The sequence below is a fragment of the Lipophrys pholis genome (genome assembly GCF_963383615.2).
Source record: "Lipophrys pholis genome assembly, contig: SCAFFOLD_24, whole genome shotgun sequence".
Classification (NCBI taxonomy): Eukaryota; Metazoa; Chordata; class Actinopteri; order Blenniiformes; family Blenniidae; genus Lipophrys; species Lipophrys pholis.
Genome location: NW_028291924.1, coordinates 51,582 through 66,721, shown reverse-complemented (window position 1 = coordinate 66,721; position 15,140 = coordinate 51,582). Strand labels below are relative to the sequence as shown.

At 42.0% G+C, this 15,140-nt stretch overlaps 1 protein-coding gene and 1 long non-coding RNA gene across 2 annotated transcripts in view; both read left to right on the top strand.

The window, feature by feature from the left end:
* The window catches only part of LOC308128372 (NACHT, LRR and PYD domains-containing protein 3-like), a 532,150-nt gene that overhangs the window by 494,916 nt on the left and 22,094 nt on the right, over window positions 1-15,140 (top strand). Inside the window, exons 5-8 of the mRNA XM_080494072.1 lie at window positions 12,963-13,082; window positions 14,149-14,250; window positions 14,327-14,405; window positions 14,718-14,925. Coding sequence (XP_080350198.1) covers window positions 12,963-13,082; window positions 14,149-14,250; window positions 14,327-14,405; window positions 14,718-14,925 — 509 coding nt within the window. The remainder of the gene's footprint in view (window positions 1-12,962; window positions 13,083-14,148; window positions 14,251-14,326; window positions 14,406-14,717; window positions 14,926-15,140) is intronic.
* LOC308128389 lies at window positions 2,746-5,190 on the top strand. Its single transcript, XR_013936562.1, has 3 exons — window positions 2,746-2,814; window positions 4,152-4,302; window positions 4,549-5,190. It is a non-coding gene; the product is annotated as an uncharacterized lncRNA (long non-coding RNA).

Sequence of the window (15,140 nt, the reverse complement as noted above, 5' to 3'; positions counted from 1 at the left end):
ATCGAAAATAAATACGCTGGTGGAATTCAATAAAAACTGAAGGCAAGGCTATAGTAAGACCTCGGAATGGTGACAGTTGTCGAAAATAAACACGTTGCTAGATTTTGATATAAAATGTTGGTACGGTTATAGTAAGACCTCCAAATGGTGACAATTGTCGAAAATAAAGACGCTGGTGGAATTCAATAAAAACTGAAGGCAAGGCTATAGTAAGACCTCGGAATGGTGACAATTGTCGAAAATAAACACGTTGCTAGATTTTGATATAAAATGTTAGCAAGGCTATAGTAAGACCTCGGAATGGTGACAGTTGTCGAAAATAAACACGTTGCTAGATTTTGATATAAAATATTGATACTGTTATAGTAAGACCTCGGAATGGTGACAGTTGTCGAAAATAAACACGTTTCTAGATTTTGATATAAAATGTTGGTACGGTTATAGTAAGACCTCGGAATGGTGACAGTTTTCGAAAATAAAGACGTTGGTAGATTTTGATGTAAAATGTTGGTAAGGATATAGTAAGACCTCCAAATTGTGACAGTTGTCGAAAATAAAGACGTTGGTGGAATTCAATAAAAACTGAAGTCAAGGCTATAGTAAGACCTCGGAATGGTGACAGTTGTCGAAAATAAACACGTTGCTAGATTTTGATATAAAATATTGATACTGTTATAGTAAGACCTCGGAATGGTGACAGTTGTCGAAAATAAACAAGTTTCTAGATTTTGATATAAAATGTTGGTACGGTTATAGTAAGACCTCGGAATGGTGACAGTTGTCGAAAATAAACACGTTGCTAGATTTTGATATAAAATATTGGTAAGGTTCTAGTAAGACCTCGGAATGGTGACAATTGTCGAAAATAAAGACGTTGGTAGATTTTGATGTAAAATGTTGGTAAGGATATAGTAAGACCTCCAAATGGTGACAATTGTCGAAAATAAACACGTTGCTAGATTTTGATATAAAAGTTGACCTCGGATTGGTGACAGTTGTCGAAAATAAAGACGTTGGTGGAATTCAATAAAAACTGAAGTCAAGGCTATAGTAAGACCTCGGAATGGTGACAGTTGTCGAAAATAAAGACGCTGGTGGAATTCAATAAAAACTGATGGCAAGGCTATAGTAAGACTTCGGAATGGTGACAGTTATCGAAAATAAATACGCTGGTGGAATTCAATAAAAACTGAAGGCAAGGCTATAGTAAGACCTCGGAATGGTGACACTCTAAGAACTTCAATTTTGCTAAATTCATTTTTATACGTTGATTTGACAAGATTTCTTTCTTCACTTAGAACTTTTTGAACAAAGTCCTATTTTCATTGTAACGTTCACTTTAATTTACTTGATTTTGATAGAAATCTCTTTTTAAAATCAAAATGAAGATGTAACTAGGTAGACCAGGTAGCTACAACACTGAGCAGGGAGCGTCTCCATGGCAACAGACACTGATCTCCTTTGATATCCTTAGATCTCCTTTGATCTCCATGAGGTGCCTCTCTCATCTGCTGAATTGAATCCACAGGTGGTAATGACACATTGATGGACTGTGCCGCTCTCTGATTATGTAACTAAACACACCTGTGAGCTAAGTATTTCAGCATTTTCATAATTTTTTATCTTCTGAAGAGTCCATTCTTTTACAGTTTGGGATTTTCTTACAGTTTGTCTTCTTCTCAATGCTCTCTCTCAAACTGTCTGAGGTATCTTTCCATAAATGATTGTGAAGTGTTGTTATTTCCAGTGTTTGACAGTGTATTCATTGTACTCCATGTACACCCACCAACAACCCCTTGTATACTAGAAATGACAACTCCAGGTACATTTGTGTGGTTTTAAGAGTGTTGATAGTCTTCCTGGGGAAAACAAGTCAAATCAGGCTGCCTGCACTTCACACAGTCTGTCCTCTTCATGCTGACTTTGTCCTCTTCTAAATGGGACTAAACTGCTCTGTTGTCTTTCTCCTGTTTCAGTCTGATGTCTTCACCATCAGGAGGAAGAGTGTGTGTCCTCAGAAGCCTGGTTGTTTCCTTTAATGAAGATCAATACACTCTCCTTCAGGAGGACCTGCTAAGTTGATCACTGGATATTGTCCATGTAGCAGTGTTACCTGCTTCTTCTTCAAATGGAACATTTATTCTGAAGAGTCTCCATAAGAATGAAAATTACATCAATGTTATTTTTAGTGATTTATTTTAATTCATACAGTATTTGCTGCTTAAAATGTAAAAAAATAAATCTAAAGTAAAGTTTCTAGGTACTTTGAATCAAGTTTAAATATCGCATGTTGGCCTGTTAGGTTTAAGAAAATAGAACTTTTTCAAGACTTTGTGATTTGCAGCTTGATCTTGATAACTCAATAGTTCATCTGTTCATCCTGACATTTCCATCAGAACAAGAGTGTTGACTTTAGTTTGTACTGTAGGCAGATATACTGTGTGAGAATTAGGCCCTGAATATCCCAAAAGTAGTTTTTTTTCTAAATGTGTAAAGCTGTGTACTCACATTATTACAGGTGTTAGAGAAATCTTCTCTATTATCATTAATTCATGTGTTTGTAGACATTGTTGTGCTGCATAAATCCTATCTGCTGGTGGAGAAACACTGGGTGTAAGGACAATGTGTGTGTGTTCTTAGATAAACCGCTTAATCTGCTGGAACTGTCTGTGCAGACTGACGCCCGGGGGATAGAAATGCATTGCGAGTCACTCATGATTACTAGATCAGGAAACGCCTATGCTTGTGTGAACCAACTGTGTGAATAAAAGCTGCAGGGAGACTGAAGCTGGACGGAGATATTCAGGAAGCTGAGTGAGTCAGACTTCATCTCCCCTTGCAGGTCAAAACTGTATGATGTGTGTGTTGTTCTTCACTCATCCGTATATTTGTCAGACTGCTATCGAAGAGTATTTTTCTGACACCTTCCTGTGTCCTGCTGCCTGGGCTCTCAGTCAGCTGGGACTGAATCTTCTCTTGGGGAGCCTGACAGAGCCAGCATGTAACATGGCCTGGTGATTGGCTGAGCAGCGATGGGGGCGGAGCCTCCTCTTTGTGTGCAGGAGGCTTGGAGGGACAGGTTGAAGCTTGTCCTGTGCTGCCAGTGAAGCAATGCCAGGTTGAAAGAGCTCCTGTGAGGCGTCTGCCTCCAGTTTTCTCTTCACAACAACATGTTGGATTCATGTTCATGTTTATTTAAAGACTTTTCAATTTGTGGGGAAAAGTTGCTTTCAGGCTCCCAGAATCAACCAATCCATCCACTGCCACTGCAGCACTGCAGGACACTTTACCTGCGGAACACCTGCAGCACTGCTGTGGGGTTTTGTGAGACGGAACTAAATCAGAGTGGTCTCCGGCACATGCCTGGACCACATGCTGAACCACATGGTCCAGCCAGCGGCTCACAGGTTGATCCTCTGGACACTGCCCAGCTACTGAAGGAGGAAAATCTAGTGGTTCTGACAAACTCCCCACTCCACCCAGATGTGGAGGCTAAAAGCAGCTTCACATGGGGAATCAACCTGATGTGACCTGAGATGTCTGGTCCTAGGTGGAACTGCTTTCTTCTCTCTTGGCCTCTTTTCTTTCTTTACCTTCTCTTCCTGCTCCACATCATCATCCTCTTCATCTGATTCTCCTTCACCCTCCTCATTCCACTCTTCCTCTCTCTCACTGCTCTCTCCCTCTGGTCACGTCCATGCTCCACCGCTGCTGCTGCTGCTAATGTAACAAGGGTTATGTGTTATTTAATTCCACTTGTTATGAATTGGGTTCAGAAATTATTTAAATGTCTCTATAGCGCCTCCCTTAGGAATTGTAGGTATATGCTGCTGCCAAGAGGCCAGCATTGTCAGTTCACCGGAGGCGTGCACGAGCTGGGTTGTTGCGCACAGTACAGCGTAGAAATACTTTATATTCATGTTCATTCTTGTTCATTATGTAATCGTGTGTGTATTGTATATTACCGGAGTGTTGCTTTTCATGTGTTTGATGTGTGTCTCACGAGTTTAAATGTGTATCTGTGTTTAATTCACTCTGTGGGCTAGCTTGTTAGCCTCCGGTAATGAATGTGTATTTCTGTTGTAGCGTGCTGTGTGTAAACGTCCATAGCGAGCCGTGAACCTGACCAGCAATTGTTGTTTCATATCCAGGCAATAAACGACGACACAAAGACGGTTCCAGCCTCCCGTCTCATTAAATAAAATAACACAACGTAGAGTCGAGGAGTACTTGAGCCAGCCAGCCAGCCACCGGCAGAAAGTGTGGTTGTGCATGGTTACACACACTGCTGGACGGGACTTGGTGAGTGGGATAAACAAACTTATTTTCATATTAAGGATATCTTTTCAATTTATTTATTTTGTTTTGTGGACATGGAGAGCATTATAGCAGAATTATGCTGTTTTATGTTACTTTAGTGGATCAAAGGGTAAATTGGAACTTATTAAGTTCAAATAAGCTGGAACCTTTACAGACTTTTACTTCAATTAAAAGCCATGTAATGTGAGATATAAGTTACCTAAGCATATTATCCCGTTCATACACCAGGCCTTTTAAGGTTGGACAAGGAGAATTCTGACATTCGGTCAGAATTTGGACTCCAGGTTCAGGAAACCCGATGGCGAGCCACCTGAGGAACCATTGAACTGTGTGAGTCCTGAAAAGCAAACCCCCTTTTGCTGGAGGTTCTGTGGGTTCATCAAAAACTGGTATTTCACCACACTCCTCTGCAACCTGCAGCGCTCTGGGAAACACAGGATTCATGCATGAAGGAAAAGAGACATTTGATTGTTCAGTCGTTTGCTGAATTAGTTTGAGTTGTGATTTTCCTTTTTTTTATTTTTGTCAACCATACATGAAATGTAAAATGGTGTTAAATGAACTATGGTTTTGATTTCTGTGCAAAGCTGAAATGGTTAATAATTGAAAAGAACCTTAATCAACTGGAATTAGAATTTTGGAACTAAAGAAATTAACTAAAACTAAACCATGAGTTAACTCGGATAGAAAAAGTGGAAAGACAAACCTTGAATTTAAATAACCTAATCCAAGTGTAACTATTATCTCAAAGCCTAAAGGGCTATTCCTCTAAAAAAAAAAAGGGAATTGGAACTTGTTCATTGTATGTCAACTGTCTGTTAATTACATGTCAGCTGTTTCTGTTTTAATTTTATAAACTTAAGCCGGCAAGAATTCAAATTATTCTCTGGTCTGTGGTCTTTGAAGTATGTGGTACTCATTACTGCTCCAGTAGACGAACCTAGCACTGACCCTAGTACTGATTTAGGCACTGTAATGACTCCAGAAGTGTTACATGGAGCTTTAATATAAAGTCTGACACTTTATTTGGAGGAAGAAGTTTTTTCTTCTCACAGGGCTGATATGGAATATCTTAAGGCCTCTTAAGGTTTCTGACTTATTAATACAGAGCCATCCTTGTGTGATCTTATCTGTGGAATGCACAGATGGGTCCTGGTCTCCTCTCACTCCTGTGTGCCCTCTGCCCTATATGATGCTCTATTGTCAGCCTGGGGTCACTCTATCAGTGATTAGTGGACTCTGATGACTACAGAGGAGCTGCTGTGGTGTCTATCCTACTGGTTCTAAATGTTTGGCTGACACCGAACCCAGACCTTGGGGAGAGGAGATGAGGAGAGAAGAGCTTTAAGTAAGGAGCAGGAGGTGAGACAATGATGTGTCCACATGTTCATGGAGAATGGAATTCCTGCTGCAGCTTTGAAGAAACACCCTTTGCATCAAGTCACTGTCTGTCTTCATTCATCCCTCTGAAACTGCACATCACCGGGGAAGCAAGGGAAATATTCTTTACAGATTCAAAGGTTCAAGGTGAATTTGATTCTTAGTAATACTGCATTACTCCACACATGCTTTTGAGTATCGTTGCCTTTTTCCACACGTACTTTTAATCCCCCAACCCACTGAGAAGCAGAACCCAGCGGGGAAAACACAACAGGTTGCTACTATCAGGGTTTATCTACTCTGATCTCCCTTGCAGAACTTTTCATTGATCACTGTTGTAATTAGGGACGGGAAGATCAGAAACAGCTTTTACACTATTATACTAAATGTTTACATCCTCATCGCTCTAATGAGCCTCCAAGAAAATCCAGTCCGACTGTCGTATGGCTCCTGCAGGACTTGCCAGATCGATCTCCCTTACAGGGTTCTTACCTTTCTCTCTCTGCTCAGGTTCTGAACCTTATTGTGTTGGAATTAGGGAGGGGGATTCAGAAACACAGCAGTCACATCCACACTGTGTTCCCTGATGTGTTTAAGTCCCCGCCACCCTGATGTGTCCACTGAGAAAAACCACTGGGAAGCAGTTCACTGAGGCTGGAGTCCTACTTTCTGTGTGTTAATAAGAGGAAGTGAATGTGTCTGTCTGTGGGTCCTGTGTCTGGACTGTAAGACAAGATTTATAAAAGAGACTAAATGGCTGAAAGGACTAAGAATAAGACGTTTAAACACCCAAAACACCGACAAATGAAGAAATAAAACTCAAGCAAACAAGCAAATCAAAACCGTTTAAACAGCTGTACTGAATGATTCACTGGAAAAAGCAATTGAGTCAAATAAATGTCAGAAAATGTTTAACCCTTTATCGGGCAAGTGACCGTTTTTGGTAATTTCCACACACATTACATTTGGCACCAGTACTTTGCCTAGGTGAGATCAAGAACCATGTGGTCTTCACCCAGCCAATCAGCAGAGATTACTCTATATCACAGACCACATGATTGTGACATTTGACCAATCAGCAGAGACCTGGGAGGCCTCCAATTTCCTTTTTTCTCTGAAGTCAGAAAAAGGGGGCCATTTGGCTAAACTTACTGTGCATTTACAGTTGAAACATCAAAACTAACCATGGTAAGTTGATGAAACTCACACATTTTAATGTTGAGTAGTTGTGCTAAGTCATGAAATAAGTGTTATTTGTGAGTAACTTCATGAAATGAGTGAAATTACAGCATGAAAAATGTGGGTGCCAAATATGATCATATGCCCGATTCACCTAAAAATGAGAATTGGCTTGGTGTGACCTTTTTTGGACATATGCCCGATGCATCTAACTAGTCATACTCAACACATTTTCCTTACAAATAAGGCAATACAAGTTAGGGCATTATGTTTTAATGTTGCTAAATGTTTTTAAAACAGTAATACCTGCAATACAGTGATTCAGACTTAATTTTAACCCATTAATTTAGAAATCCTAAAGGTATAAATAGCAATTTGTTAGATTTTTCCTAGTTTATGACCTAATACCAGTTCTATTAGATAATTTGTTAGCAAGTGTCTGCTCAGATGGTTTATGGCAAATGGGGGGTCAGTGTTGTCATGCCAGCCGATCATGCCATCAGTGACGATGATAAGAAGGAAGATGAAGATGTGGCAGACCCTTATATTCCTCCACTGTAGTCTATCAAGGAGATGGGGACAATGGTTGTCCGGCGTGGTACATATGACTATGTCACCAGTGATGATGGGATACTGGCCATCAGGTGGAAGGACAACAAAACTCTCACTCTGCTGTCAACAGACATGCAGGTAGAGCCGATGTCCTCAGTTATCAGGGACTGCAGTGAGACCAAGATGAAACAGCCAGTGAGTTGTCCAGCTGTCATCAAGAGTTACAATGCCAATATGGGGGGCATTGATAAGAGTGATATGCTGGTATACCTCCACCGCACCCCCATGAAGTCCAAGAGGTGGTATCTGCATCTGTTTGCATATGTCATTGATGTCAGCCTCACAAATGCCTGGGTCATGTACAAGCGGGCCTGTAAGGCCCTTGGTGAGAATACCCAGTCTCTGAAAGAGTTCAGAATCCAGGTATTCCAGGCAGCCAGCAGCCAGAGGCCAGTCACACCTAGCTCCAGAAGAAGTTCATCTTCATCTGTTGATAGCCTGGCCACCACTGCTGATGTCCCGACACCTGTCCCAGGACACCGCAGCCACACCCCAAATATGGCTGCGTGGTTTGACCTCTTCCTCTTCAATGCTCCTGTACATGCCAAACGGCAGACATGCAAGTACTGCAGCAGGAAAGGCAACTTTCTCAAGGCAAATGTGATCTGCAGGGTCTGCAAGGTCCACCTCTGCATGGACAGTGAGCATATCTGTTCGTTACTTCAAGAAGTGTCCTAATGTTGTCTAAAGTGACACTATGTAAGTTGGCAGGTGTCTGTATCAGCACTTATGTTGTATTGTTCTAAAAGTTATTCTAATTTTAAAGAAATACATGTTCCTTTCAACTTATATGTTTTTTCCTTGGATTTTTTATATACAAACTTCTTGGATTTTTTTTTACCATTAACGGGCAAGGACCCAAATATGGTAACTTCATTTATGTAAATTTTCTCCATGAAAATGCAAAAATGTCAAAAATTTTAAAACAGTAATTATGTCATGTTAGGTCCCCAAATAACACTCCAAAGTTGAATTTTTGAATTTCAAAGTATTTCAATGAGTGCCCTATAAAGGGTTAAAATGCCTAAAAAGTTCTAAAAAGAGACACAATTTCTAAGGTCGGGAGAGTCAGAATGTCTAAAATGACTGAAAGTGGAAAATAGCCAAGACAGGAGCGGCCCAAAGAGAAGTAGATCAAATAAAAAGAGGAAATAAAACAACCAAGAATCAAATCAGATCTAATGAATGAATCACATGAAAAATAGCAAAAAGAAATAGAAACAATGAAAGACGTGCAACAGTCTGCAGGTAAACTCTACAGCCTGGACGTGTAATACCACTCCTATCCTACAATGTCACTGTTCTACTGTCGACTCCCGACTTGAGCAGAGAAGAAGAACACAAACACCCCCCTCCCCCGCTCCTCCTCCATTTCACAAATCACAATGAAATCTTACTGTGCTCTTTGCTTGTGTGTATGTGCGTATGAGTTTTTTGTGTGTATGTTTGTACGCTGTTTATTTATGTGTATGTATGCTCTTTATTTGTGTGTGTGTGTGTGTGTGTGTGTGTGTGTGTGTGTGTGTGTGTGTGTGTGTGTGTGTGTGTGTGTGTGTGTGTGTGTGTGTTCTGTATTTGAGGAATGAGGATGAGGAAGTGGTGTGTCTCTAGACAAGAGCTCACAGGAAGTGTGTGGGCGCGCTGCTTTTGTGCACCAGCAGCATGTTTCCAATAAAAGCCCCTCCCACCCCGACCCCATGTGCTCTCTCTCTCTCTCTCTCTCTCTCTCTCTCTCTCTCTCTCTCTCTCATGGGAATCTAGTTTGTTAATTTGAATGAGAACTGAAACACAAGGTTGTTCTATAAAACATCAAATATGAAGTGAAACCTCCAGACAGAGACGAGGGGATGAATTACTGTGGCGGTGAGGTTTCCTTCTCTCATCTGAATTCTCATCCAGCCAGTCGCTCTGAGGGAGTTCAACCCAAACAATAACAAAGTCATCAATGACTCTAAATGATCCTTCTGTTTTCCAAGAAGTGCTCTCTTCAATGCAATGAGAGTTCCTCTGTGATTCTATGAGGTTCTCCAGATTGCCTCCTTACCTCCCCACCCACTCACACAGTCACAGACTGAGTTACGTTTCAGGTGGGGTCCTAAATCCTGTCAAAAAGATTGCCTCTATCTCTAAAAAGTCTTTCTCTTCTCTCACAATCTGTGAACCTCTCAATCTTCTAGAATGGGCTGGTCATTATCCAAGAGATCTGATTGGTCAGGAGGCGGAGCTTCAATGCTCCTTGGTCTCTGATCCAGAACATAACCTGCTCCGGAGCAGGTTAGAGGTTCAGAAAGTTCCCACAGTGAGTTACCAGGTAAGAAGTGAACCAGCGTGGCAGTACAGAAACTCAGAGTTACGCTGAAGTTACGTCCATAAGAGAAGATCCTGATTCCTGGTCCAGGACTCTGGTTAATCCACCAGGAAGGTCCAATCAGCTCAAGTGTAACATTCTGTGTTAGTTTGAAATCACCATGAAAGAATTCCCTCAAGACTCTCAGACGCTGGACTCTGGACTCTCAGACTCTCAGACTCTGGACTCTGGATTCTCAGACTCTCAGACTCTCAGACTCTGGACTCTCAGACTCTGGACTCTCAGATTCTGGACTCTCAGACTCTTAGACTCTGGACTCTGGATTCTCAGACTCTCAGATTCTCAGACTCTGGACTCTCAGACTCTGGACTCTCAGATTCTGGACTCTCAGACTCTTAGACTCTGGACTCTGGATTCTCAGACTCTCAGACTCTCAGACTCTCATACTCTCATACTCTCAGACTCTCAGACTCTCAGACTCTCAGACTCTGGACTCTCAGACTCTTAGACTCTGGAGTCTGGACTCTCAGACTCTCAGACTCTCAGAATCAACATTCTGTTATCTGCAGGCGTCTTGGACTCTAAATCACAGAGGCTATGTTCTCATGACTGGTGTGTATTTGTGACAGCCACGTCAGATTCAAATGTTTTTACAATACTTTTACAATATTGTCTTGTTTTCATCAAACCACATATTTCAAGTAATTTAAACAGTTTGTGGTTTGTACCGTTTATATTGATGATTGTGTCTGAATGAGACACATTCTTGTGTTCTTATAATGGTGATTTCTGTGCCTAAAGGAGCTCATATTTCATCACTTCCCCTCTGAAACATTCCTGCTCTTCCTGAGTAGAACGGAGGAAACACGTGATTTATGTGAAAGCAACTCCCCCACTGGGCCCCACATCCTGCTTCCTTCTCTGGGTGTGTCAGAGAGAGCAGGACAGAGAACGTCGAGGTTGTTAGACATCAGAGACAGACTGAGAGGGACTGAGACAGACTGAGACGGACGAAGAGCAGCTTCTTCTCTCCACAAGTTTCCTCACACGTGGAAAAGTGTCTGTAAGAAGAAGAGAAGAGAGTTCAGGTGAGAATCTGTCAGCTCTTTAGAAGCTTCCACAACGGAGCAAAAGACTTTCTAACTTCTCTTTTTCTCTTTCATTCACACCATCACAAACCTCTGACAGCTGCTTTCTTCTTCTTCACCTGTTGGACAAACATTTCATCCTCCATTTAACTCCTTTCTTCACTTCTTTTCTTCTCCATGGAGAAACTCTGAAAACATTCAGCAGTGGGCGGGGCTTCAGCCCTCCTTCACTCTGATTGGCTCATGTTTGTGTTGGTCTAAAACATTCAAACACACACACACACACACACACACACACACACACACACACACACACACACACACACACACACACACACACACACACTCACACACACACACGACTCAATCATCTCATTATTTATCATCCAGACGCTTCATGTTTTCCCTGAAACCTCCAACTGACAATAATCCTATTGATTGTTGTATTTTTCATGTTTCTATATTTTCTTCTCTCATCTTATTTCCTCTGTTTGTTCATTATTTATGCTTCTTGTTTTTCTTCTTTCTCTGTTTTGTCTCGGCGTGGTGTGTGTGTGTGTGTGTGTGTGTGTGTGTGTGTGTGTGTGTGTGTGTGTGTGTGTGTGTGTGTGTGTGTGTGTGTGTGTGTGTGTGTGTGTGTGTGTGTGTGTGTGTGTTGAGCAGGTTGGTGTGTTTCTCTCTGTCTGACTCAACATGTGGGACGTGGATGAAGAAGACCCACCAGAGTGTGTGGACAGGTAAGAGACGTCCCCCCCTCCTGCATTCAGTCAAACAGCAAACAGAAGAATGGACACTAAATGTAAACTCCATAGAAAGATGAAATGTAGTAAAAGTGGCTCTGCTGTATTGACTCGTCTCAAGGCTCAGTGATTTCAAGTCATCCAAAGTGAGCTGAAGTGATTTCAACAGGCAGCAGAAAAAGAGCTGCAGTAAAGGACATGAGGTGCAGAGACATTCCACCGTCCCCATGATCAGTCCCAATGTGATCATGAAAGACACAAGGACAAGCAGTGGAAAGGACAAAGACTAGAAGATCATGTGTTGTCTTTCAGGTCAGAGTTTCTAACTCCTCTTAACCTGATCCAAGGTCAGAGCAGTGTCACCTTTCCAACAGGGAGTTTAAAGGAAGTGGACGTCTCCACATGACACTGAAGTCCAAACGTCCCACATCACTAACTTACAGTTTGGTCCACAAAGATTTGTCCAGAGACAAAGTTTGTCTCATATTGTTCTGTATATTACCACAGGAAATAGAAATGAAACCCTCCAGACTTCAGCTTTAATTCAGTGGCTTCAACTAAAACATCCCATAACAATGTGAGGAAGTAAAGGATTTGAACACAATCCCTTCATGTCAGAGGCTCAAAAGTCCCTGAACCAATGAAATAAGAGAGAATCAATCCTTCATCTCTCACACTTGTTGAAAAGCCTTTGCAGGCAATGACTGGCTGAAGTTGGGAACTCATGACGTCAGCAGGCGCTCGCTGGGTTTCCTCTATTTTAATGCTCCTCCAGGCTTCACCGCAGAGCCGCTCACTTGATGTTGCTTTGTGGGCTTTTCTAATCCAAGTTTAATCTGTAAGAGGTGAAATTCAGGTTCTATTGGATTGAGATCTGGTGACTGACTGGGCCTTTCTAATCCAAGTTTAATCTGTAAGAGGTGAAATTCTGGTTCTATTGGATTGAGATCTAGTGACTGACTGGGCCTTTCTAATCCAAGTTTAATCTGTAAGAGGAGAAATTCAGGTTCTATTGGATTGAGATCTGGTGACTGACTGGGCCTTTCAGGAAGATTCTACTTCTTTATTCTAGAATCCCCTCCTGGGTAGTTTTGGCTGGTGGTCCTCCTCACATCAGAAGAGAGTAAGGGGACGGGGTTTTGTGACGTTTGGGGACAGTGTCAGGTGACGGGTTGGGAATAGATTAGAAAGTGACGGGATCATCGGTGGTTGAAATGTTTGACTCCTCATCACACAGTCATCAAAGTGTGTGTGTGTGTGTGTGTGTGTGTGTGTGTGTGTGTGTGTGTGTGTGTGTGTGTGTGTGTGTGTGTGTGTGTGTGTGTGTGTGTGTAGAGATGAGAAGCTCAGACACACAGCAGGGTCTTCAGTATCCAGCAGCTTGTCTATGAAGAGTGACCGGTCCAAAGCTGATCCACCAGTCTTCAGTACTGAACCTGGACCTTCAGACACAAAGTAAGAAACTCTTTCTTTTATTTTATTTCCTCCAAACCAGAGTGAGAGAAGTTGTGCTCACTCTAAGATTCACTTCCAGTATTTTAGTACAAGAGTCCAAACTGCAAACTGAGCAGCAAAGTCTGATCCTACACTCTTTCTAAAGTCCTATTTTGATGATGAATGTGCTGGTTTCAAAGTTTGAAGACAAGATTTGAAAGTTGTCAGTGATTTTATGATTTGGATGTTGGTTGAGAAGAAGTTCCAGAGTTGCTGGCTGGTGACCAGGGTGTGGAGCAGTGTGGAGATGCTGCTGGGTGAGAGGGAGGAGCAACAGTTGTTGATGTTACCAGGGGGGAAATATGCTGACTTTTTAACTTTAAAGTTATTTGACCAGAATCCATTTAGGAAACATGAAACATGTAGGATCCAGTTTCAGTTGTTGATGTTGATCTCTGATACATTAATACCTTTCTGAATGGAATTCGTCATGACACTCACACAAACACATAATTCCAGCATTTAAATTTAAAGGAACATACCAGTGTGTTGACCTCTTGCTGATTAATGATCAGTTTCACAACATTTAAGAATATTCTGGAGGTTCTAATCCTCTTTCTCTGAGAAAGTCCAGTCTTTTATTTTGGGCTGAATCGGTCCAATCTTGATCATTTTGCTTCAGCTTCTGCGACGCCATCTTTGATATCCCAGAAACCCTTGTGGCAGATTTCCCAAGATGATGTCAGTTAGGAAACATCAACACAGTTTGATGTTTGGTTTGTAAACATCAACTTTGGTGGATCGATTTGGGAAACTGCAGGTTGGAAATGAGTCCAAATGAGTGTTGATGGTCTTGTTTTGGTGTTTTGGTTTATTCTCTCTGCAGAAGGGAGATGTTTTATGGTAAGTACATTTTGAAGATTGTTTTTCTGGTAGAGTAACTTTAAATGTGGAACTACAGTTTATAACTATTAAATATCCTCACAGTATTTTCACAAAGTCTGACTTAGAGAATCAAAGTCTCAGTTCTTCCATGTATCTTCCATTGTTCCAGTCAGTCTGTTCCTGATGTTGTGTTTGTTTTTAGCTCTGACTCTGGGTTTCCATCCAGCTGTGTGTCCATGAAGAGTGACCGGTCTAAGAAGGAACCCTATAACTTTAAATGTGGAGCAGGAAGTGGTGATGAGGGGTGAGAATCAGTGTTTGTCTCAGGATTCCTCATCACACCACACAGCAGCTTTAACAAAGTCAACATGTTTCTGCAGCGTGAGCCAGCAGAGCTCCCAGCTTCTCCCTGGTGGCTCCGCCCCTCAGCATCAAAGACATCTGGACTCCACATTTATGGTGCGAACACGTCTCCGTTCAACACTTTACTGTCACATCATGAGACAGAAGAAGCTGCTGTGACTTCCAGCTGAAACATGAAACAGACACTCAGCTTATTAGATCCATTCAGGTCCAAAGTGAAACAGTCCAACCTTCATCCAGCTTCCAGGCTTCACTGATGCTTGAAGCTGCTTCTGCTGGAGATCCCACATGAAGTGTGATTTGGCTTCACATGTTGTCCATCCTGCTCTCTGCACTGGATTTACACTCACATCTCAATCTGGCTTCAGTTTCAGCTCAAAGTCAACTCCAGATGTTTCTCTGTTCCAGCTGCTGGAGGACAACATGGTGACTTTCATGAAGAAGGAGCTGAAGAAGATGAAGAAGCTCCTGAGTCCAGATTACCCAGCATGCTCAGAGAGTGAGAGGGAGGATGAGGATGAAGAGCAGAGGAGCAGCAGAGAGTCATTTCTGAGGATCACCCTGGACTTCCTGAGGAGGATGAAGCAGGAGGAGCTGGCTGAGCTTCTGTGGCGCAGTAAGAGGATTTGATCTCATTTCACAGGATGGAGATGAAGCTGAAATGTTCTCAGCTGGAGCAGAAAGCAGTCAGAAACAGAGTCCATCCAGAGAACACAGGTCATTTCCAGGTCAGACACAGAAAGTGTGAAACAGGCAGAAAGTCCAAAACAAGCAGCAGAGAAGAGGAGACACAAAGAGAGTTCCTGAACTCTGCTGCTCATGTGATGCAAA